Source organism: Marmota monax, unplaced genomic scaffold (assembly GCF_021218885.2).
Source record: "Marmota monax isolate L192 unplaced genomic scaffold, Marmota_monax_Labrador192_F-V1.1 WCK01_AAM20220418_F8-fsc00021, whole genome shotgun sequence".
NCBI classification, from domain to species: domain Eukaryota; kingdom Metazoa; phylum Chordata; class Mammalia; order Rodentia; family Sciuridae; genus Marmota; species Marmota monax.
In genome coordinates, this window is record NW_026695228.1 from 18,386,561 (window position 1) to 18,409,734 (window position 23,174).

The following is a 23,174-nucleotide window of genomic DNA, read 5'->3' on the forward strand; positions in this document are numbered from 1 at the left end:
ATGAAACAACTGACCTAGAAGTAGCTGTTTGAGGCAGCTCATCTTTCAAGTCAGAACATCTGTGATCAGCTGGTTCACAACATGGACAGAGTCTAGATGGCAGGTCCAGAAGGCAGCCCTGAAGCCCTGGCTTGGCAGTTCCTGCTCTCCCTTGAGTCTAAGGTGAATCCTCCTTTTGGTGCACAAAGCCCAGGGGGCTCAGAATCATGGGATGTAGTATACCCAGTACTGCGTCACCTCTGTGTGGCACCTTGGACATGACTGAATATTTTATTAAAATAATCCTCAGGCTGGGCACAATGGGCACACCTATAATCCCAGTGGTGCTAAGCAACTCAGTGAGACCCTCTCTAAATAAAGTATAAAATAGGGCTGGGGATGTGGCTCTGTGGTCGAGTGCCCCTTAGTTCAATCCCCAGTACCAAAATAACAATAATAATATTTTCAAAGTTGTCCCTGCCTTTAAAGAGCTGCTTATCTACTCAGGCTGGCATGAACTGAGGCTTAGTAACATTTCAAAAAAATTAGCAGCTGCTATTACTACTGTTATTATCATAACTGTGATTATTATCAAGGTGTTGGGGGAGGTTAATAGCACTATCAAAAACACTGCATGCCAGCCATTTACAAGGAGATCATCGTCCTAAAAAAATGAATGCCAAATAATAAATACTGCTGAGTCACTGGTATCTATATATAGGAAAAAAAAAGAATCTCAACCCTACCTCATACCACACAAAAGTAAATATATTCTATATAGTTTAGAGATATAAAGGTAAAAGGTAAAATAATAACAGTTCTAGAATATACCATGAGAAAATATCACCATGACCTGGGTATAAACAATTTCTTTTTTAAAAGGGCTACAAAATACATTAGGTAGCTGAAAATAATAAATTGGACTACATTTAATAACTTCTGTTCATCAAAGAATGCAATTAAGCTAAGCCTATAATCCTAGTGACTCTAGAGGCTTAAGCAGGAGGATCCCAAGTTCAAGGCCAGTTTTGGCAACTTAGCAAGATCCTATCTCAAAAAATAAAAGAGCGGGGGGATGCAACTCAGTGGGACAGTGTCCCTGAGTTCAATCCTCAGTACCACAAAAAAAGAAAAAAAAAAAAGGAGGGGGGTACAACTGAAGCATGAAGGTCAACACCCAGAGCAGAAGACAGTTGTTGCAATGCAAATGAACAAAAGATTCAAAGAATTTTTAGAAATCAAGGGTCAAAAATAAAAGTCAGTCAAATCCAATAAAAAAGAGGAGGACAAAAGACTTGACCAGGCACTTCACACAAACATGAAAAGATATTCAACTTTGTTATTTAGGAAGGAAATGCAAGTTTAAACCACAAAGGGATACCACTACACCTCGCCAGCACAGCCTACATGAAAGAGACCAACCACACCAAGGACTAGAGAGGAAGTCTCACACACTGCTGGTAGGAGTATGAAAGGCTACTGCCATTTTGGAAAACTGGCAGGATCTATCCTCTACATGCCCTGTAACCTAGTAATTCCACTCCCAGCATAGAGCTAACAGGTACATGTGTACATGTGTTCACCAACACACTTATGTACAAGACTGGGAACAGCACTATAATCCGTAACAGCTCCAGTCTAAAGACCCAGAGTGGAACGATTATTGTAACAAGAATGAGCTAATGCATGCCATCCCCAACAACTCACAAATATAATGATGGATGAAAGAACATAAGACCACAAATTGTATGATACCATTTGAGTACAGTTCAAAGGTCAGAAAAGTCAACATGCTGTGCTAGAGGTTACTATGTGTGTAAGCACCTGAATGGGAGCAGGAAAGGTACCGAGGGATGCTATCATGTTTTTTTAATCTGAGTAACTGACCCACACAGTGATCTGTGTTCACTTTATAGATAAATAACCTCCTGATTTGTATACTTTTCACTATGTATAATATATAATTCATTTAAAAGTGGCACTGTAGCTGGACGTGGTGGCTCACACCTGTAATCCCATCAGCTCAGGAGGCTGAAGCAGGATCGAGAGTTCAAAGCCAGCCTCAGTAACTTAGTGAGACCCTTGGTAACTCAGCAAGACCCTGTCTCTAAATAAAATATTAAAAAGGGCTGGGGATGTGGCTCAGTGGTAAAGTGTCCCTGAGTTCAATCCCCAGTACCAAAAAAAAAAAAGAGGCCAGCTTGGGCAATTTAGTAAAACTCTATCTCAAATAAAAAATTAACAAAAATATCGGGCACAGTGGCACATGTCTGTAATACCAGTGGCTTGGGAGGCTGAGGCAGGAAGATCCCGAGTTCAAAGCCAGCCTCCCCAAAAGTGAGGTGCAAGCAACTCAGTGAGACCCTGTCTCTAAATAAAATACAAAATAGGGCTGGGGCTATGGCTCAATACACAAGTGCCCCTGAGTTCCATCCCCAGTACTCAATAATAAATAAATAAACAAAAAAGAAGTGTGAATGTAGTTCAGTGATAGAGCTGAGTACTGGCTCAATTCCCAGTAACTAATACACAAACACATACACAATTCTTTTTAATCCAGGAGGCTGAGGCAGGAGGATGACAAATTCAAGGCCATCCTGGGAAACTTAGTGAGAATGTATAAAATTTTTTAAAAAATAAATAAAGGGTTGGAGTGTAACTCAGTGGTTTGATCATGAACACTGCAAAAAATAAGGAATAAAAAATTCTTTTAAAATGTTAAAAAACTTAAGCCCACCTAGAAACCAAGACAAAATTGTTAAAATCTAAAATGAGAACTCACTCACTCTAGAAGCCTCCAAGAAAAAAGTTCTCCAAAGAGAAGCCTCTCTCTCTCCCAGGGACCCCAAGAACACCCAAGAGACAATAGCTTGGACACTGCCATAGCCCTCCAAGCTCCAGGAGACAGGAGAAAACAACAGAGGAAGTCACCATTAAAGTCACATAAATTCTTTTGTTGCAAAAGCTAATAGAAAGAATAAAAACCTGTTTGAACTTCAAGATTCCTTTGTGTTCCAATTCCTTGTCCCTCCATCATGAATGAGGCCTTGGGACATGCTGAAAAACCACAGAAATCACCCAAAGGGGAGACCACAGTGGGAAGAGCTGTGCCAATAGCACAGCTAAAAAGAGGGACATTGTCTCACTACTGTCTAGAAGCTCTTCTCCTACATGGAGGCTGCTCCAGCCAGCAAGGCTCCAAAGGCCACTCACCTGCCTCAGTATAGGTCCTGCCCTTAGAAACTCAGAAAGAGACTCATCCTTCGTGGAGGCAAGCTATTTTCTCCCAGTATATCAAAACAAGCCAAGGGAAGGCCCACTCTGTTCCCCATAGTCCACAGCAGAGCCCTTCAACATAGCTTCAGCTGGGGCCAACACCAATTCCACCTCAAAAGAAGAGTGGCCACCGAACTCAGCCAGGAAGTAGGCTCCCCATACCCATCTCCAGGAAGGAAAGAAGGGTCAGAGGACGGGAGGTAAGTCCTGTGTGACTCTACACCAGCTCTTGCTCTTTGGGTCTCAGCTGTCCCATCCTTAAAATAAAGAGGGCCCCACCAGCAGCAAAACAAGACTAAGGTGAAAGAACAAATGCACATTAGCACACTTCCCATCTCCCAACTCCCTTCTGCACACATGGTCTTACTTCATCTTCACCCTGGTGTAGATGCTACTGTGGCCATCTCCCAGTTGAGGAAGTATAAGCCCAGGGACATGAGACCTACTTATGCATGCATGGACCCAGTGTTACCAGAGTAGAAGGGCAAGGGGCAAAAGCAATCTGTCCAGACAATCTCTAGTACAGGGGACCATGAGCAAATAAGGCAGTCTGATCAGAGGCAGAGCAGCCCATGTGGAAGTGGCATAGCCCTGGCGTCTGCCCTTGTAGGCAGGGGAACAGAGCAGCAATCTGAAGACCTGGAGATAAATCACTTTGGGGCCCCAGCAGGAAGGCTGCCAGCATCACAATAGGGAGTGAGGCCTGAGCCAGGCCACAGGCAGTGCTTTGATGTGTACTACCCCTCCTGAGAGGACCAGAGAGTCTCATAGTTGGGGTCCAATGAGGCCTTAAAGCAGCAGGAGAGGGGCTGAGGCTGGGGCTCAGCGGTAGCGCACTTGCCTGGCATGTGTGAGGCACTGGGTTCAATTCTCAGCTCCGCATATATATAAATAAGTAAGTAAGTAAAGGTCTTTCAACAACTTAAAAAAAAAAAAAAAGGCAGCAGGAGAAAGAAGGTTCCATTCTCAGTGGGTTATGGTGACTACGCTGCACCTAAATCTGACTGGCCCCAATGACTCCTTCTCTTCCACATACTCTGAGACAGCCAGATCAAGCTCACCCACCACCTCATCTTGCCAAAACCCATTCTCAGTCCTTACCTAGCTTCTCTCAGCCCTACTGCCCCATACCAAGTGTCTTCTCTTCAGCTCCTCCTAAATGCCCACAGGATGAGTGAGCCTCAGAGCACAAACTGACCCCTCATTCTGTCTCTATTCTCTGAGTTTTATTCCCAAAAGGCTTCATCTAGCCCCAGGGTTTCAAATCCTGCCTATTCAAGTACCTATCCTATTTAAGTATCTATCTCTAAGCCAGATGCCTTCATCTGTCTCCATTCAGATGCCTGGTAGTCATCTCAGACTATTAAAGCCAGACTCCTAGTTTCCCCTTCAAAACCACTCTCCCTTGTACTTCATCATCTTGGAACAGGAACCCCCATCATCTCCACAGTCCATCTGTCAGGACATCTTATAACCCTGTCCATATACCTTTGCCCCAACACCTGAGCCTCCTACCTCCCCAATCAGCCACAGCAAGGCACATCACCTGGGCTGCAGCCTCCAAAGGCTCCCCATCACCCTTAGAGTGAAGGCCATCCTCTGTGGTCCCCAAGGTTCCACTGGCCCTCTCCAACTTCACCCCCCTCCCTATCTTTATTGCTGACTCTACTCCTGCCCCTGCCGGAATTCTTTCTGCCCCTCAAACAAGCCAACTAAATTCTTGCTCAGTTTATAATGTTCCTCCCTAGATCCTGGCATCTCACCCCTCCACCCCCACTTCTGCTTCAAATCTCCCACTCAGAGAGGTCTGTCCAGCCTAAGGCAGCTGTGCAACCCCCTCTCAACATGTCCCCTAGTTTCTGACATTGTATTCTCTGTCCACCTGTATACTGTCTGCCTACCCCTCCCACACATGGCTTGAGACAGAAAGGCAGTCTTATTCACAGCTGTATTTCCAGGGTCTGGCACATAGCTGGTATTCAATAAATACCTGTTTGGTGGCTGGGTGCTATGGGGATGGGCAACTACCCCGCTCCAGGGAAAGGAGGTGTCATACATACAGTGAGAGAATGTCAGGGAGTGGTCAGAGATTCCCAGAAAAATGCAGTCTTGGGATCACCTAGGAGAATGCTGGGTTTCTTGAGTATATACTAAGACTATGGCAGGAGGTGTGGAGAAGAACCAGAAGAAGGACTGCAAATTGTCTTCCTGGGTGATCCTGACACACACACAGGTCTGAGAATCTCTGACTCATCCAATACCTTCGTTTCACACAAGTGATGACTCCAATCGAAGTTTCAACACTGGCTCATCAACAGGTGTCTTTGTGGGAAGCCCTAAACTTGCCACCCACAAAGTTTTATCTCTCACTGTCTCCAAGATTGGGGTCTGGAGTCTAGGCAGAGAAGATCAGCCTTAACAAGAATGGGGAGTACATAACCCCATCTTGGCTGGGGCTCTGTAAAGCTATTTTCAACTTGATGTAACACTCTACCCTAAAAATGAACTCCACCTTCAAAAAAGTAGCAGCGTCCAGGAGAATGATCTCTGCTTCCTTCAAATTCAGGCCAGCTCCACCCTCTGTCAGCCCCCAGTCCTTCTCACTTTTGAGAGGATGAGGAAGAGAAGACAGACATCCATGTTTACAAGAGGCCTGTGCAAAAGCCCTTGTTCCAGCCTTGTCACAGCATCATTATTTCTCAGCTACTGATGAGGTCAGAAGCTGTTATCTTGATTCTACAGACAATGAGAGGAGGCTCAGAGCTTTAAAGACTTGCTCCAGGTCCCACAGATATGAATAAAGCTAAGATTTACACCAGATTTGTTGATTACAAAAGCTACACTATTTCCACTATAGCACCAGGCCTACCCTTCCACCAGCAGCCTGATGGCAAAGAGGCCCCTTCCTGGGGCTGCTTACTCCCAAGCATCTAGAAGTGAAGGGTGGAGAGGGACACAAAGCCAGACCCTAAGATACTCTGTAGAGTTAGCAACAACCTAAAGTATCACTGCAGGAGGGTCCTTCAGACCCAGGTTTCCTAATCTGCTAAACAGGGATGAATCAATAACTACCTCAAAGGGCTGCTTCCGGGATTCAACAACTAGGGAGATTTTGCCACAAACTGCCATGCAAATATGACTGCTAACCTGTAAAAGGCTGTCAACGCAGGATGCAGTGACCTCCTTAGCTAACTTTGTGACAGGGCAGTTAGGTGTGGGATGTGGCCACGGGGGGGGGGGGGGGGGGGGAAATTGCAGAGGCAATTTCCGCTTTTTTTGTTTTACTGAGGATTAAACCCAGGGGTGCTCTATCACTGAACCAAATTCCTACCCCTTTTTATTTTTTGAGACAGGGTCTCACTAAGTTGGCCAGACTTGCCTAGAACTTGTGATCCTCCTGCCTCAGCCTCCTGACAAGTTCTGGGGTTACAAGCATGTGCCACCAAGTCTGGCCAGAAGCAACTTCCTGAGGGATGGGCAGGACAAGCCTGACTCCTCATCCAGCATAGGCTCTTCTCCACTATCTCCTTCCCTCTCACTGCTGCCCTCCATACCTTCTTCAACACTTACTGACTCCACCCATTGGCTCCTTCTTTTGCCCCAACCCTACACTGGCCAGGGACCCTCTCTGGTACCTCCAAGTCAGTAGTATACCCTCTACTTTGGCATTGTTCCCATTCTCCAACTCCTGAATGTGCAAATTACATCTACAGCACTCTTCACTCCACAGATACACATGCACAGAAGTCCTGGAACCAGCATTTCCCAGAGGTACCTACCATGAAGACAAACCAAGCTCCCAAGGCTGGTCTGAACGGCCTTATGGGTTTCTCTATCCACCCTCTCCCTCTTAACTCTGAATAATGGGATGAAGGTAGAAAGACAGTTTTTTGTTTTTGTTTTTTTAAAGATTTTTTAATTTTAGTTGTAGATGGACACAATACCTTTATTTATTTATTTACTTTTATGTGGTGTTGAGTATCAAACCAAGTACCAAGTGCCCCACACGTGCGAGGCAAGTGCTCTACCACTGAGCCACAACCCCAGCCCTAAGACACAGTTTCTTAAGAGTTGGGCTAGTAATCCCAGCCACTAGGGAGGCTAATACAGGAGGATCGCGACTTTAAAACCAGCCTTAGCAATTTAGCAAGGCCCTAGGCAACTCAGCGAGACCCCGTCTCTAAATAAAATACAAAAAAGGGCTGGGGATGTGGCTCAATAGTTAAGTGCCCCTAAGTTCAAAAAAAAAAAAGAAAGGAGTTGGGCTAGGAGGAGCAGGTCCTCAGAGATGTACTGCCCAATAAGGTAGCCATAAGTTACATGTGGCCATTTAAGCGTAAATTAAATAAAATATCACATCAGCCACATTTCAAGGGCTCAAAAGTCACAAGTGGCTTGAGGCGACAGAACAGGACAGTATAGATTACAGAAAACCATCACTGCACAAAATTCTATTGCATAGTCCTGTTCTATTCACTTCCTGGTAAAAAAACAGGAATTGCTGCTGAATCTGCAAGCTGACAACCAGAGCTCAGTCCAAGGTCACACCCAACTCTTGAGGTGCTGGTCAGTCAGCCAGTCTGTCTCTCTATCTCAGGGCAGCAAGAGAAAGCCCAATTCAAGCCAACTGTTCTGGAAAGCCAACAGCCAAGGGCAAGTATTTGTGTCAAGTTAATCACCTATGGAGAGCCTCCATTTGACTGTTGAAGAAGAAAGAGGTCAAAGGAGGACAAAGTAGCCATACACTACCCTGCTGAGAGCATAGAGATACCACAGAGCACCATTCACACAGCCTTGAACTGCTCACCTGCTCCTCAGCTTGGAATTTCTGGAAAAATGTCAAAAGAGGTTCAAATACAATACAGCAAAGTATGCCCAGGCTGGATATCCTCCTAGCTGGAAACCCTGGCTCTTGTAGAACTTGGACATCAAAGCACCCAGGCCAGTGCTTTCAGACTCTGTTCTAATTACTCCCCAGTGCTTGTCGTCAAACCCTATGGAGCATCTCTCCATTGTCACCTCTGTGCCCCTGAATGTTCCCACCTATGAAGGCTCTCCTGGAACACTCTCATTTTCCAGCTCCTTCAACATACTCTCCCTCCTGCTCACTCTTAGGTTCAGTTCAAGTTCCAAGCTGCCTTTCCATGAAATTTTCCTGACTCCACCTGGCTTTCCTAGGCAATGAGCCCCAGCAGTGCAGTCTAACATTGTATGCCATCTTTCCACCTGTCCAGCAGGGCTAGCTGATCACAGGACACTTTCTCAAGCAGTGCTGTGTCCTGTACGGACCCTTCCCCCAGGAGGACCTATATAGGCTGGAACCCAGAGACCCCACTTCCCATCCAAGATCTTGGCATCCCTGCACCTCTGAGCCTCTTGCCTTACCCCCCTCAAAAACCAGTCCTGTTGAGTGAGCTGACAAGGAAGTGCTTTGCAAAATACAGAGCCATGACCTATTACTATAGAGCTTTATGCTGAATAATATATGGAAACAGTGCAACCCCTAATCTTTTCTCTCTTCACCTGCCCCCATCTCAAGACTCTGATTCATCCATAATACCACTAAATTAGGATTTTACAGTCTGGTGTGGGGTGAGAAGATAAAACTGTGAGAAACCAAACAATGCTGAAATCCTGAGGCCTCCAGCAAAATCAGGCTCGGAGAACTCAAGAGGAGCTTGCCACTGGGTGCTAGGGGACTAGCAAGAAGTAATCCCCATAGGACAAATAGGTACAGACGAAGAAAGAGTTTAACCCTGGAGTCTTTTGTCACATCAAAGGACTTAACTAAAATCGTAGAGCACTTCCTTTCTAAAGGAGAAGACTCCTGGGAGCTTATCTGCTGGCAGCAGACAGTTCATACTTCCTTTTCAGTCTCCTCACTTACGTATTCTGTAAGAAGACACTATGTGGTGGAAAACTAACTCAAAGTAATTTAGATGCTTGCCTATCTTTTCCCCCACACATTTACCCTAATAAAAAGCTATTCAAGGGCTGGGGATATATTTCAGTGTAAGAACATTTGCCTGGTATATGGTTCAATCCCCAGCAACAACAACAACAAAAAAGTCACCCAAGAACTGAGGGGATTAAATATGACAGCAAAAGCACAGAAAGCACAGACAACAAAATCGTAACAGACAAACTGGACTCCATCAAGAAAAAAAACAAAAACAACTTTTGTGTACCAAAGGACATTACCATGAGAATAAAAAGACAACCCAAAGAATGGGAAAATATATTAGCAAATTCTCAATGTAATTATTAAAAGTTTAACATACCAAACACATAAACATCTCAACTACAACTAAGCAACAAAAAGACAACTCAATTAAAAACATGGTCCAGGGCAAGGGATGTAGCCCAGTGATATAGTGCTTGCCTAGCATGAATGAGGCCCAGGGTTCAATCCCCAGAACCTCCCCCACCGCCCCCACACTCATGCACAAAAGGAATTAGATTATTTTAATTAACACAATTAACAACATGGATAAACCCTGAAGACACTTATGCTAAGTGAAAAAATACTGTTTGATTCAACCTATTGGATACATAAGAGTAATCAAAATCATAAAGACAATGGTGATTGCTAGAGGTTGAAAGGAAGGAGGGATGATGAGTTACTGTTTAACGTGTGGAGTTTCTGTTGGAATGATGAAAAAGTTATGCAAATAGATTGAAGATTGGTTACATTAATGCCACTGAATGGTACACTTAAAATAACCAAAATTATAAACTTTTTTTTTCAGTGCTGAGGATCAAACCCAGTGCCTCACACGTGTCAGACAAGCCCTCTGCCACTGAGCTACAACCCTAGCCCTCATGTAGTCTTTTTTTTTAAAGCATTTTTTTTGAGAGGGAGAGAGAGAATTTTTTAATATTTATTTTTTTAGTTTTCAGCGGACACAACATCTTTGTTTGTATGTGGTGCTGAGGATCGAACCCCGGCCGCAGGCATGCCAGGTGAGCGTTCTACCACTTGAGCCACATCCCCAGCCCCCTCATGTAGTCTTTAAATGCAGGAAAAAAATTAACAAGCCTTTTTCCAGCCCATTGAGAATTCCTCTTTAAAGGCCAGTTCTGAGGGCCTGGTACATCTTTTCCATGGCAATGTGCTCTGAGAATGCCATTGTGCCCCTCTATTCAGACCTCAAACCAGGTCCCAATAACCTGAGCCCTAAATCAAACAAACAGCCCCTGTAGACTATGCAACTGTTTGAAAGGCTGTGTCTTGAGCTTCTTGGGCCAGTCTGTTTAGGGGACAACTGTCTGATGGGTTCCATGGACTGCCAACAAAAGCAGAAGCCAATCTGGCTAGCTTTCACTCTCTATTACTTCCTCTTTCGCTTTCCCACAGGACACAGACAGCTATACAGAAAGAAAAAAGAGGCCCCACTGGCAGCCAGCTTGGTTTTGTTTTAAGTTGGAAAGTTGAGTCCTTGTTTTCCCCCAGGCAGATTTCGATATTTAAAATTCTTTGTACTTAGAGTAAAAGACAAAGTTTTTTGCCCATACAACAAGTGAACCAACAACCCTTACACTCTATAATCTCTCGAGCCCTTTCATACAGATTATCCCATTAGATCGCAAAACAACCCAGTGAGAATGAAAAGAGGATGTTTTCCCCTACTGCAGACATGAAAAAAACCCGGCCTCGGATCTGAAGCAATCTGTTCCAAGCCCCACAGCCTCAAGTGACAGGGCCCACGCCTGCACACAAGCAGTGAACTTCAAAGTTTTCCTACGTCTCCACTACTTTGGAAAGTAGTAGAAATAAATTCAGACCGTTTTGGTGGCAAAGGAAAACACAGGAAACGCTTCTGAATCTGGCTCTTTCCCTGCAGTCCACCCTTTTACCTTTTTTTTTTTTTTTTTTTTTGGTACCAGCGATTGAACTCAGGAGCACCCAACCACTGAGCCACAGCCCCCAGACCTATTTTGTATTTTATTTAGAGACAAGGTCTCACTGAGTTGCTTAGCAACTCGCCATTGCTGAGACTGACTTTGAACTCGCGATCCTCCTGCCTCAGCCTCCCAAGCTGCTGTGATTACAGGCGTGCGATACGGCTCCTGACATCTTTTCCTCGGGATTTTTGCACTCAACGTCTCCTGCGGCCCTGTTCAAGGTGCGCAGAAGTGTCTACCTAATGCAAGAACTCCCGCGTGAGGGTGAAAGGTAGGCCCGGTCAGGGAAAAATCATGCCTAACCCAACAACCGACTGAAACTTGCAGCTACCGAACAACCACCGGCAGGTAGGAGTTACAGCGGACGCTACACACAGCCCAGCTGCCTTCACACCCGCCCCGGAACTGCCCAGCACGGGGGTGGTACAGTCTCCCCCACGCATGCGCCAGTATCCGCGCAGGCGCGCCTCCCAGCTGCCGTCCCCTAGTCCCCAGCTCTTCCGTGTGGACCCCGGACTCGGGCTGCCTCGACTACAGCCTCATTCCACGACCCTCACCTTGCGTCCTGTTTTCTCCCGTAGGGCCTTGAGCCGTTCCTTCCGCTTCAGCGCCTCTTCCTCTAGGCGGCCCACACCGGCCGCAGCAGCCGCCATCCTGCCTTCGACCCCTCCTTTCTCCCTACGTCACGCAGGTCGGGAAGTGCATAAAAGTCTCACGGCCAAACCGAGAACGAGAATGGGAGACAGGAAACCCCAAGAACCAATCAGTGTTGACTTGTTGCTGGAGGGCCCGCCCTCTCGCCTCACCGCGCCAGTGAGGAGCAGGCAAAAAAAAAAAAAAAAAGGTCCTGGGGTGTTAAGGCTCGATGTGTCTACCGCTACACAGTGAGAAAGCATCGAGTCAGACCTGAGAGAATAGATTGCATCGATCGCTCTGGTCTCACCTAAGCACTAAACACACCTCATTCACTCCCTGCAGGCCTCTTGTAATACCCCAGCCATCCTTTCAAGAAAGCTTCCTTAACTTTCTACCCCGATCCCTCTCTAACAGGAGTCTTCCTATCCCTCCTCTAGAGCTGTCTATGGCTCGCCCGATCAAGTGCATCTAAACTCTCCTGTCTGTTCTCAGTTCGAAGCTGGCACAGTGCTGAACCCGACTATGTGTTTTTTTCCCCTTCTGGATTCACAGGTGATTTCCTCTCATCCCCACTTCTTCTGGAGCGGCAAAGTACTCAGGATCGCGCTACCGTCTCTGAAGAAAAGCAAACGCCAACCTGGGCCAAATGAGCCCAAAGGAACAGTTCCCCAACTCCAGTTAGGAAGAATTGCTTTGGCCTTGAGTGCAACAGGTGGTCACAAGATGCATGGCACCCTAGCTGCCAGGGTCTTTTCTGCATCAATCAGAGCGCGTTAATAACAGAACACCTGGGCTGAAGTCGAGTTCTTCTGTCTGGAGTCTCCAAAGTCACACCCACGCCCCTTCCCAGAGAACAACTAGCCTTTAAGGCTGTTCCCTGCCTGGGACCTCCCAGGCTATCTACAAATGGACACTCACTCCTCCCCTTCCAACCCACTTCAGAGGCCCAAATGCCACAGACCTCCGATCCAGCTCAGTTGCCCTCTTGACCTCACTAACCTGGTTCTCTCTAGGCTCTCTCCCCCACTGCAGGTGACATGTCCCGCCAGGAACCAGCTCATGGGTTGTAAGTGCTCAGGAAATGTCAACTCAGAACCAGGATGGATGGGGCAGAAGAAAAGGACAGACTGAAGGGGCCAAACAAGAAGCCAAAGAAGACAAAAACAGTACAGGGATGGGGAAAAGGTTTGTCTTCTTTTGGACACCCAAGGTCTAGGGATCAGTCAATCCTAGGAACCATGGCACCTCTCTGGGGCTGGGAAATTTCCTCCCAGTTCCAACAAGGGGCCTGACCCTTGCCCAACATCAGGGTCCCCCTCAGTTCATAGGCAGGCTAGGGACAGGGAAAGGGACACAGGAGTGATGATGACAATGGCCTAGCAATCAATTAGGCTTAGGTCCTAGGTCCCTATCCCTGTGATCCTCATTTGGCCTTAGTTTCTCCACTTGTAAACCAGTCATGAGTCACCCACCTCATGAGGTTAAAGGTGAAAAAGATGATTGATTGCAGAATAATCCCTGTAATCCCAGCGATTTAGGAGACTGAGACAAGAGGATGAGGCCAGCCTTAGCAATTTAGAGACCTACTGTCTCAAAATATAAACAAATGAACAAACAAACAAACAAATAAGGCTGGGGATGTAGCTCAGTGATAGAGCATTCCTGGATTCAATCCCCAGTACCTTCCCCCTACCCCCAAAGTGCAAAGGATATAAAGGAAGTGCTGGGCTCTGGTTTGGGGAGTGCCTCCACTGGAGCATCTGGGAAGGCTTCCTAGAGGAGGGAGGGAACTCATGGGGATCATCAAAACCACTCAGGGATCAGCCCAACGGAAGGGCACCACTCTCCTGGGGGTATTTCAGGCTCCTCCTGCTGTTTGCTCCCGGATCCTCCCGCTCCACACACAGCAGGAGCTCAAAAGTTGTATTTAGATCTTCCCATAAAGAGCTTATAACAGCATCTGGCACGTGGTCACTACAAGTGGTCATCAAGGAGGTGGTTATTGTTATTTGTTGAATGACCCTGGCAGTTCCCTCACTGCCCATAGCCCCTTCCTTGAATGGCGGTAATTCCAAACTAGGCGGGATGCTTAGCGGGCGAACTCAGACCCAAAGCAAGCCTGGTAGCCCCGCTGTCTGCCCTGATCCGGAAGGTTCAAACGACCCTTCCAGTGGCGCCGGTGGGGTGCGGCCTGCGAGGGCGGGGCAGCGGGGCGACTCCTGGGCCGCCCTGACCTCAGGCTCCTCCTCTCGCCGGCCTCCCCGCCCTTTGCACGGTCCCGGGAGAGGCGGGGTGGCGGTGTCGGCGGAGGCGGCGGCGCTGGCGGCAGCAAAGTGCAGGAAACCGGGTGGCGGCCGTCCGGGATGAGGTGGAGGAGGAGCTGTAGACTTAGAGGCTGAGAGCGGCAAGGGCCGGAGCCGCGGACTTCCCCCAGCAGTCCCGCGCCGCTCCGCCCAGGAGTGACGCCCTCCGCCCATGGGCCTGGCCGGAGGCAACCGGCGGGCGGCGCGGAGGAGGCGGCGACAGGTGGCGCGCAGCAGGGGCAGAGCCGGGTCAGGCCATGGCCGCCTCGGAGCGGCTCTACGAATTGTGGCTGCTCTACTACGCGCAGGTGAGCCCGCCCCGCGCCCGCTGTGCCCCCAGCTCCGCGCACCTGGTGCCTGCTGCACCTGCGCCCGGCTCTGCCTGGGCCGCGAACACGCGCGCGCGCCGGGTGTGCTCCAGCCCAGCACACGTGTGTGCCGGGCCTCAGGCACTTATATCGAGGGACAGCGCTAGCGGCCGCCCACATCACAGTAAGCCCTCTGGTGGGCCAGACACATCCCCCTTTTATAGCTGGGGAAATTGAGGCCAGGAAAGAATAAGAGACTGGCCAGATCGAAAGAGGGAGGGGCACTCAGTTTGCATGTGGACTGCCTCGCCTGCCAGTGAAGCCGGGTGGGTTGGTCTTCTGAGTGGGCTGGGGGGGATCTTGGCAGGTGCAGTGGGGGAAGATGTGCTCCTACTACAGGTCTGACTTGAGTCACCTCAGACTCCCCTAGAGAAGTGGCAGTGGTGAGCTTCCCAGGCCTTGAGGTAGCCCCACCCCACTTCCATTCTGGGGTGGGAGGCTGGTGGAGAGGTTGAGGCCAGAGAGGATGTTTAAAAGGAATAGAGAGAAGCTCTTTCCCTCTGACCTTCCTCACTGGTTTCAGGAACTACCTAAGGTGGCCTCAGAATGTGATCAGAGTGACTCTGACCTGTTGTCCCCCAAACTCGGTCGCACACATAATCACCCACTTTTCCTTTGCATTTACAACAGGGAGAGATGCCAGGGTACTGCCTCCCTGCACCTGCCAGGCATGTGCTTCTGGCTCAGGTGTGCCCTGGGCACAATGGACCATTGTATGCCCATGAGCAGCTTCTCACTGGGGGGAGGTTCATGCTCAAATCACCTAGCCCTCTGTGAAAAGGCTAGCCAGTGGTCTCCCAGGGACCTAGAGTACAAGCCATAAGGACCACAGCTTCTTTGGTTCACTCAGGTTGTGAGAGGTCCAAGCCCCTGGCAGGAGGCAGTGCATGGAATAGAGTCTCTCTTGGTGTGACCCACACCAAGTTCTTTGCAATTCTAAGCCTCTACTTCCCTGTTTGTAGAATTGACAGAGCCCTGACCTCAGGGGCTGCCTGGACTTTGTAGAGGGGTAGCCCCTCAGACTGGTTCAGGCCAGAGTAGGCTTCTACTTTCCTGGCTCCAAGGGGTCCCCTTGCTCTAGCCTGAGGGAAACCTGCCCATAGCCTTCCTTTCTCCAATTGTCCTATGGCCTTGGGCTGGTTTGGGGTCCTCAAATGAAGGAGGCTTAAACCAGGTGATGAGTCTGAGGAATGTTAATGATGGATGGGTCTTCCAGCTGGGTGGCTGGCTGCTGGGGTGTCTTGGTAAAACTTCCAGGTCTGTACCTCCATCCAGTATGGTTGCCTCCAGATGCCCCTTCTATCTGAGTAATGCATATGGTCACCCCCTATCCCCTCAGGAGGTGATTAGCCCTCATGTCTGTGCTGGGTCTCCCATCTCCCCCAGCTCCTCACCTTACAGGCCCAGGCTGCCTGGTGGTAGTCTAGGAAGCCTGGGCAGGCAGGGGGCAGCTTGGGGCCAGGCAAACAAACCCAGGATGTGTGAGCTTACCCGGGAGCTGGGTGGGGCCAGGCAGCCTGGAGAGAGGAAGCCTGGCCAGGCTCCCCCAATGCCTTCCTGCCTGACTGCTCATGCTCCAGGAACATGGTTCCACCCCTCTGTGCTGGGCTCCCAGGAAGGGATAGCACTGCCCTGCAACTTTGAACCCTGCTAGGGAACCTATTGTGTGTGTGCTTGGGGAAGGGAGAGTGTAAGGTAAGGTGTGAATCTGATGGAGGGTGTTAAGAGACCCTCTATCAGTCAGCCACCACCCAGCCAGCAACACCTGCGCCCTCTCCCTTCAGCAGTGAGAGCTGACACCAGCTGGCAAACCTGTTTCCCCAGTCTTGGGTCTGGGTGAGGACAGAGCGGGGAGTGCCCCTCTTCCTGCCCTTCCTCTTCCCTTAAGGACCCTAAGTTTAGACCCGCCTCCCCTCACTTCTGTGGGCCCTGCTCTTCTGAGACTGAAGGAGAGAGGGGGGAGGACCAAAGTGACCCTAGACCTCACACAGTTGGAGCTCCTCAAGGCCCTGGTGGGGAATCCAAGGTCATCAGAAAAGTTCCTGAAGAGGTTTAGTCTGTGGGTAGGAAACCCCAGGTGGATCTTCACCTGGGACACCATAGGCCGTTTCCACATTGGGGTCTTTTTTAACTCTCATTATGCCTGGTACCCCACTGCTTTCCAGCTCCTATATGTGGTAGGTGCTTCTGGCTGTTAGCTGAATGACCAGATGAAGGGGTAGGCCCCATGGTAGTGATCAATCAAGGAAGTCATCCTAGAGAAGGCTTTCTTCGGGGGCTTTTGGGATGGAAGGGACAGGAATAGCAGGAACAAGCACATGGCAATGAAAATGCAAGCAGCAAGTTGTCGGGAATGGGGTCATGGCAGAGGTGACCCAGGAGGCCTGGTGGATAGGTGGGAGCATATCCAGGGATTCCCCAGGGAGGGCACAGCTTGAAGAGTGTGAGAGGACTAGGGGATTGGGATAGCACCTGACAGGCTGGCAGTTGGGCAGCATGTAAAAGTTAATGCAGAATAGAATGCAAATAAGCAGTCCCTTTTAAGGCCGAACAGTAATGAATATTGTTCAACAGCCCCCAACCCCTAGTGAAAGGATTTAGGGACACTCAGGATCACAAAGATCAGGATGGGACAAACACTCAGGTTACAGGTGGGGAGCCCAGGCTAAATTTTCCAGTTACACCATTGAGGACTCAAAGGGTTGGAGGAAGTCAGACCAGAGCTGGAGGTGACCTTGCCCTGCCCACCCTCCCCTGAGTCCCTTATCCCTGGCCCATGAACTCTACTGCCTCATGGAAATCTAACCAGGGCCTCTGCTCCCTCTAGGTCCTTAACTGGTTCCTATTTCTTCCTATGCCTCAGTTTACCTTCTTGAAATAGGCAAAGGGGTGGCATGAAAGTCTCCGAGGTGCTTGGTTCCCTTACACCTCAGAGGGGAAATGAGTTTCTTCCTTCCAGCCTCTATTTCCAAGGCAACTGAAGGGAGAGGGACGGAAGTGATAGGGAAATTACCACAGAGCCCAGGGTTGGGGGAGGGGCTGGTAATCCCTGGTGTTGTTATGACATCTGGGGAGCTGATGGGAGAGTGTGAGGTCCCCATGGAAACAGGGTCAGTTACTATGGGGACCCTGGAAGGAAGTTCCCAGTTTCCATAGTGATGAGACAAGGGGATGGTTAAACTCCCTGAAGGGTGTTATGGAGACCAGAAGGCTCACCCTTCCCCTCTGTTTAGTATCCTTTTTCCAGGTAAGGGCTAGAGACTGACTCACTACCCAGAATTGGAACCATCCTCAGTTGTCTCTGTCCCTGTCAAAAGGTCCATCTTCCTGTTTCAGCTCATGGTCTGAGGTCCTCCAGGTCTGACTTCCAGAAGCCACCTTTGGCTTGACATTGGCCTCCTCCTCTTGATGCTACATGGGGGATTCCCTACCTTAAGAGGCCATCCTGAACAGAACCCACCACACCTGTCTCATTTCTGCTCTTCTGTCTCTGGAGATAGGGTACTACCCATCATTGAACTGCAATTTACCCTACCTATTCTGAGCTCTTCCCTGAGGTCCATCAACATACTCCACCTCACCTGCGTAGGGCAACAAATTGGGGAGCAGCCCAAAAGACCTCAACTCTGTCAATGAGCCAAGGTCTGCCTCTTGATCGCACTCTCAGAGGGAAGTGGGCAGGGTTGCTTTGGAATGCCAGGAACTTGGGCAGGCCAGAGTGCTTGGATTGGAGCTCCCATCACGTCACCCTCACCTTGATCCTGGGTGGATATGGCTGCCCACTGAGCAAAGGGGTCATTTTTAAAAAGTACTAAAGGGCCAGACATGATGGTGCACTTCTGTAATCCCAGCTCCTTGGGAGGCTGAAACAGAAGGATACCAAGTTCGAGGCCAGTCTGGACAACTGAGTGACACCTTGTCTCAAAGTAGATAAATAAATAAAAAGGGCAGGGGATGTATCTCAGTGGTAGAGCACCCTGGGTTCAATCCCCAGGACTGCAAAAAATAGATAAATAAACAGGCAGTGGAGGCTCAGAGGTTGACATTAACAAGCTGCTAACCACAATTCTGTTGGTAACCCCAACCTCTGAAGCAAAGCACATGTAGTACTGTAAGGGTGGGAATAGCCAGTAATGCCCTTGGGGCTGGAACATGCAGCAGGTCTGGGGTGCCAAGGCTGGAGAGGCTGGGGACTTGCTCTAAATATGGAGCTGGAGCCAGGAGGGTGACTGGCTGATTGGGCAGGGTGACTGATGTCTACTAGAGGCCCTCTGCATGCTGGGCCTTTAGTAGCCCCACCCACGCCTCCATGCCACAGCAGCCTGCCCTCAGGCCTCCCAAGTTACCTCAAGAGTTCCAGGAGACTGGCAGTTCCCTGATCGCCCAATACTATTTGAGCCTCCCAAGCTCTCAAGAGCCCCTCACTCCCAGAACTCTCTGCATGTGCTCAGGGCTAGTTGGGCATGTGTCACTGCTTAGCAGATTAAGATCTTTATAGGGGTGATCATTAGTACTTGTCCTCTTCCATACCTATAGCCTTCTCCCCTGCCACAGGGCCCTGGCACCATTTAATTCCTGGGCTCAAGGGCCCTGAGGTGCTCTTAAGCAGGTGTTCTTCCTCACCTGCCCCCCAGGGGTTGAGGCCCTAGCCTAGTCCTGATGGGTAAGAGGCTGATCTAGCCCTATACCTGTTCATGCTCTGAGCAAGAAAGGGTAGGAGGAGCCAATGGGGCATAGACCCATTGAAGAAGGGCCTGGGGAGCCCAAGCACACAGCCACCCTTTTCAGGCTCTGGACGCCCTCACCTGCAGCACTCCTAGCATGCTGTGCCCCCTTGGCCTGCTCTGTCTCTGGTCCTGGCTCTGCAGGGATTCCCATACCCTCAAGCATTACAGCCTCAAGCCCAGATCAGAGTTGGCCTGAGGCATCCCAGGAAGAAAAGGTGGGAACTAGAGAAGTGAGTTAGGCAGCTGCCCTCTTTACTGCCCAGTTCTACATGTTAGAGACCTCTTCGTGCCCCCTCCAGAGCCCATGAAGGCTGCCTTGAGCACCCTAGCTCTGAACCCATACCAGTTCTCACCTACTGGAAGTTTACAGGACTGGACAAGCTTGGAGGGTGTGGTTCCAAGGGACAGAAAGCAGGAGTGTGCAGAGGCAAGAGACCCACCCAGGTCTGGGAAGGCCAATCCAGGAGATGACCCTGAGGAAGGTGGGCGGTTTCTGCTTAAGTACTAAAAGCCCAAGTCACAGTGGCTGTTGAGTGTGGGGTGGGCAAGCCCTGGACAGGAAGATATAAGTCACAGAGGAGAAGCAGCAGAGAGGGTGGAGAAGCAGGCCCTGGGCTCACTAGGGGCCTGGCATGCCAGGCTTAGAGTCAAGCCTTTATACTGTGGGTGGGGTGCAGGGTGGAATTTAGGCTTTCAGGTGCTCAGCTCAGCTCAGCTGTTACTGACAAAAGGCCCATATTCTGGACCAGAGATGACTAGTTTGATTGGGATGGTTTGGAGTAGAAATGACAGTATGGAGACATTTTTGAAGGCAGACGAGGGTCTAGGAAGCCACAGAGGTAGGGGTCATATGGTCAGCTTGTGCAGGCTGCCTAGTCACCAAGAGTAGACCTAGCTTAGAACCAAGGCCCAGCTTTCAGCATCTTCAGAGGTGCAGTTGAAACTAAGGTGGTGGACCTCCTCTGTGCTTCCTATTTTCCTACCTGTGATGAGAGGATTCAGAAGGGATGGTCCAGGAGTCCTGGCCTCTGGTGTTTCAGGATCTGGGCATTTTGTCTCCTTGCTGGTTGGTGGGGAGGGAGGCTGTCAGCAACAGAGAGTGGAGAGGTCAACAATTAATTGACCGACAAAAAAGGTCACAGTGTTGGGCAGAGTCCAGGTGGTGTAGCCAGGGCATTTGAGGGGTTAAAAGTATGGGTGAGTTCCTCATATGGTCCCTGGGCCTTAGGACCAGGTCATAATGGTATGGGTCTGCTCCTGGTGGCCATGGTCCTCCCTAAGTTGTCATAGCTTTGGATTGGTGCACAAGAGTGCACAAGGAAGGTGCCCAGCTGCAGAGTGGCTGGCTGTTCGATCTCAGTTTTTTGTGGGCCTGCTCCAGGTCTGCTGTGGGTCACGCAGGCCTATCTGTATGGTATGGGGGCCACAGGGAGCAAAACCCAGCAATTCATCAAAAGTGTGAGGTCCATGACCCCTGAGAACAGTTTCAGGCCGGCTGGGTACCGATGTGTATCTGGCCCCTTCCTCCCTGTCCAGTCCAGTCCTTGCCCTGCCTTTCTGACTCTAGGAAAGGAGGTTGCTTTTTGGGCTCAACTGGGGCCAGCAGGGGGAAGGAGGCGCTCAGGTACAGGTGCCCACCCATATCCATCCCTGAGCATTTCTGGGTGTGGATTTAGATTAGGGCTAGGCTATGATTTACTCATCTGTCCCCTGAGGAGAGAAACCTGCAGAGTCCAGGTGGTGTAGCCAGGGCATTTGAGGGGGTTAAAAGTACGGGTGAGTTCCTCATATGGTCTCTGGGCCTTAGGACCTGGTCAGGGAGATGTTGGTGCCTTGAATGAAGGGCATACTAAAATCAGGGAAGAACCCGCTTCCAGATAGGAGCTCTTCCAAGCCACACCTCACAGACCTCACAAAACTGTCTCTGGCCTGCAAGCTCCACCCAAGGCAGGTGGCCCCACCCCTTTGTGCTTCAGGTCCCACCCCCAGCGCCTGCCAGGTCTCTTGCTGGGCCTAGGGTGCCCTGGCCCCCCCACATCCCTGCGGTCTGCTGGGAGGAAGCGGCCCCCTTCCCCCACCGTGACTTTGCGCTTCCTGCCCCAGCCGGGGCGGGAGGATCCGTTTCCCGTTCACACCAAAGTTTCCCTGGTGGCGCCCAGACTTGGGCTCAAGTGCTGCCCCTTTTGCTCATGGAACAAGCTCTGGGGCCCGGGGTCCAGGTAACCCAGAGGGTGGGTAGAGGACCCGGGCAATGGTTGGAGCTGTGGCAAGGATGCTGATCTGTCGGTGGGGCTGTGCCTGTGCCTAGGTGCCTGTTCAACAGTGCACCTGCGTCCTGGCATCCACAGTCCAGGAGGGTTTCCTGGAAGTGGTGGCTGTGGAGCTGGGAGAAGGTGGCAGGAGAGGACCCAGCCCAAGGCTGAGTAAGAGACATGTGTGGGAGACCTTTTTCAGCACCAGCACTGCCACAGCCACACCCCACTTAAGCCCCTCCCCTGCCTGTGTCAGGCCAGGCAGGGTCTTCCAGGGGTAGAGCAGAGACCAGGAGGGAGGGCTGAGAGAAACAAATGGGGTCTTGGAAGAGTGGTTAATTGTACCGAAGTCCTCTGATGCTGACCTTGTCCTTCCTTTTCCCCTCAACCTCACTCCCTTTCTCCACCCCTACTGCTCTGCCTGTAATCCCCGTACATCCCCCGTGTCCACTTCCTTGACCTCATCCCTCCCCTGTCCACTGCTCGCATTTGCCACCCACCATGCCCTGCCTGAACTCCTGCCTGCAGAAGGACCTGGGCTACTTGCAGCAATGGCTGAAGGCCTTTGTGGGAGCCTTTGAGAAGAGCATCTCACTGTCCTCCCTGGAACCACGAAGGTGAGGACAGGGTCAGGACAGGGAGGTTGAGGGGTCTGGCCACCTCAGTGACACTCCTTCCCCACAGGCCAGAGGAAGCAGGGGCAGAAGTCCCCCTACTACCACTAGATGCCCTGCATGTGCTGGCCGAGCAGCTGGACCAGAGGGACCTGGAGCAAGCCCTGCTGTTGCTTAAGCTTTTCATCATTCTCTGCAGGTGTCCACCCCAAGTGGACAGTGGCATGGGAGTGTGGGCCAGAGGGAGCGGGGGGTCATGTGCATCAGTGGACCTCTCCAATTCTTTCCACCCCAGGAATCTGGAAAATGTGGAGGCAGGCTGGGGCCAGGTGCTGGGGCCCCCAGTGCTGGTGCTGCTCACTGGGCTAGTGGCTGAGGTGAGATGGGCTCCCTGAGGTGGAATGGAGACAGGCAGTAGCTGTGGCTAGAACAGAGTTAACCTCCCTCTATCCTCTCTCTCCCACACTGACAGCTCAAAGGACCCCCATCACCACAGGAGGGCCGTGGGACCCAGCTGGAGAATGTAGCCCTTCATGCCCTGCTCCTCTGTGAGGGTCTCTTTGACCCCTACCAGACCTGGCGACGCCAGCACAGTGGGTGAGACCCAGCCCTTAGGCAGGGGATGCAGAGAGGCTGGGAAAAGGATGGGGGCTTTTGGCTATGGCAGAGGTGTTCAGGTGGGAATGGGCCTGTGCATAGGCTGGTGGAGGATGACAGAGAAGGGGCGAGAGCCAGGCGAAGGGACCCAAGCGTCTGGCCTCACCTCCTGTTCCTCCAGAGAAATCATCAGCTTCAAGGAGAAGAGCAAATACAAGTTCCCTCCTGCGGCTTTGCCCTGTGAATTCAGCGCCTTCTTCCAAGGTCAGGCCCCACCCCTGCCCCACTTAGCTTTGCCCCCAAACCCAGGCCCCTTCCTGCAGTTCCCTAACCCCAGATAGGACAGGAACTACTCAGGGGTAGCTACAGGCAGGCCTGGGAAACCCACAGGCATTTGAGTGGGCCTCCAGAGGCCAAGTAGGAGTTCAGGGTTGAAAGAGGACATGCCTGAGCAAAGTGTCTTTCCTTGGTTGGAATCAGTGGGGGTTGACTTGCCCCTGGATTTCCCATCCTCCTT

At 50.4% G+C, this 23,174-nt stretch overlaps 3 protein-coding genes across 8 annotated transcripts in view; 1 reads left to right on the plus strand and 2 right to left on the minus strand.

Moving 5' to 3' along the window:
• Window positions 1-11,961, minus strand: part of Ccdc12 (coiled-coil domain containing 12) — a 51,307-nt gene extending 39,346 nt beyond the window's left edge. The window contains exon 1 of one of the 2 annotated variants that reach the window (XM_046437653.2): window positions 11,718-11,961. In XM_046437653.2, the coding sequence (XP_046293609.1) occupies window positions 11,718-11,813 (96 nt within the window). In that variant the 5' untranslated portion in view covers window positions 11,814-11,961. The remainder of the gene's footprint in view (window positions 1-11,717) is intronic. The other variant, XM_058576789.1, reaches the window with a different exon arrangement.
• Window positions 11,962-12,723: 762 nt separating this feature from the next.
• LOC124088169 (sterile alpha motif domain-containing protein 1-like) lies at window positions 12,724-14,357 on the minus strand. The gene is made up of 3 exons (XM_058576790.1): window positions 14,031-14,357; window positions 13,510-13,569; window positions 12,724-12,859 (listed from the first exon to the last, which is right to left on the minus strand). Exons 1-3 carry the CDS (start codon window positions 14,271-14,273, stop codon window positions 12,854-12,856), a joined length of 309 nt encoding a protein of 102 aa, XP_058432773.1. The 5' UTR covers window positions 14,274-14,357; the 3' UTR covers window positions 12,724-12,853.
• Window positions 14,287-23,174, plus strand: part of Nbeal2 (neurobeachin like 2) — a 30,600-nt gene continuing 21,712 nt past the window's right edge. For 3 of the 5 annotated variants that reach the window (XR_006850277.2, XM_046437648.2, XM_046437651.2), the window contains exons 1-6: window positions 14,287-14,407; window positions 21,975-22,063; window positions 22,131-22,259; window positions 22,356-22,437; window positions 22,533-22,657; window positions 22,839-22,921. Coding sequence is in view for 4 of the 5 variants with exons in the window: in XM_046437648.2 (XP_046293604.1) it covers window positions 14,357-14,407; window positions 21,975-22,063; window positions 22,131-22,259; window positions 22,356-22,437; window positions 22,533-22,657; window positions 22,839-22,921 (559 nt within the window). In the remaining variant the exon portion in view is untranslated. Of the gene's footprint in view, window positions 14,408-20,782; window positions 21,414-21,974; window positions 22,064-22,130; window positions 22,260-22,355; window positions 22,438-22,532; window positions 22,658-22,838; window positions 22,922-23,174 lie in introns of those variants that run through there. The other 2 variants (XM_046437650.2, XM_046437652.2) reach the window with 2 other exon arrangements.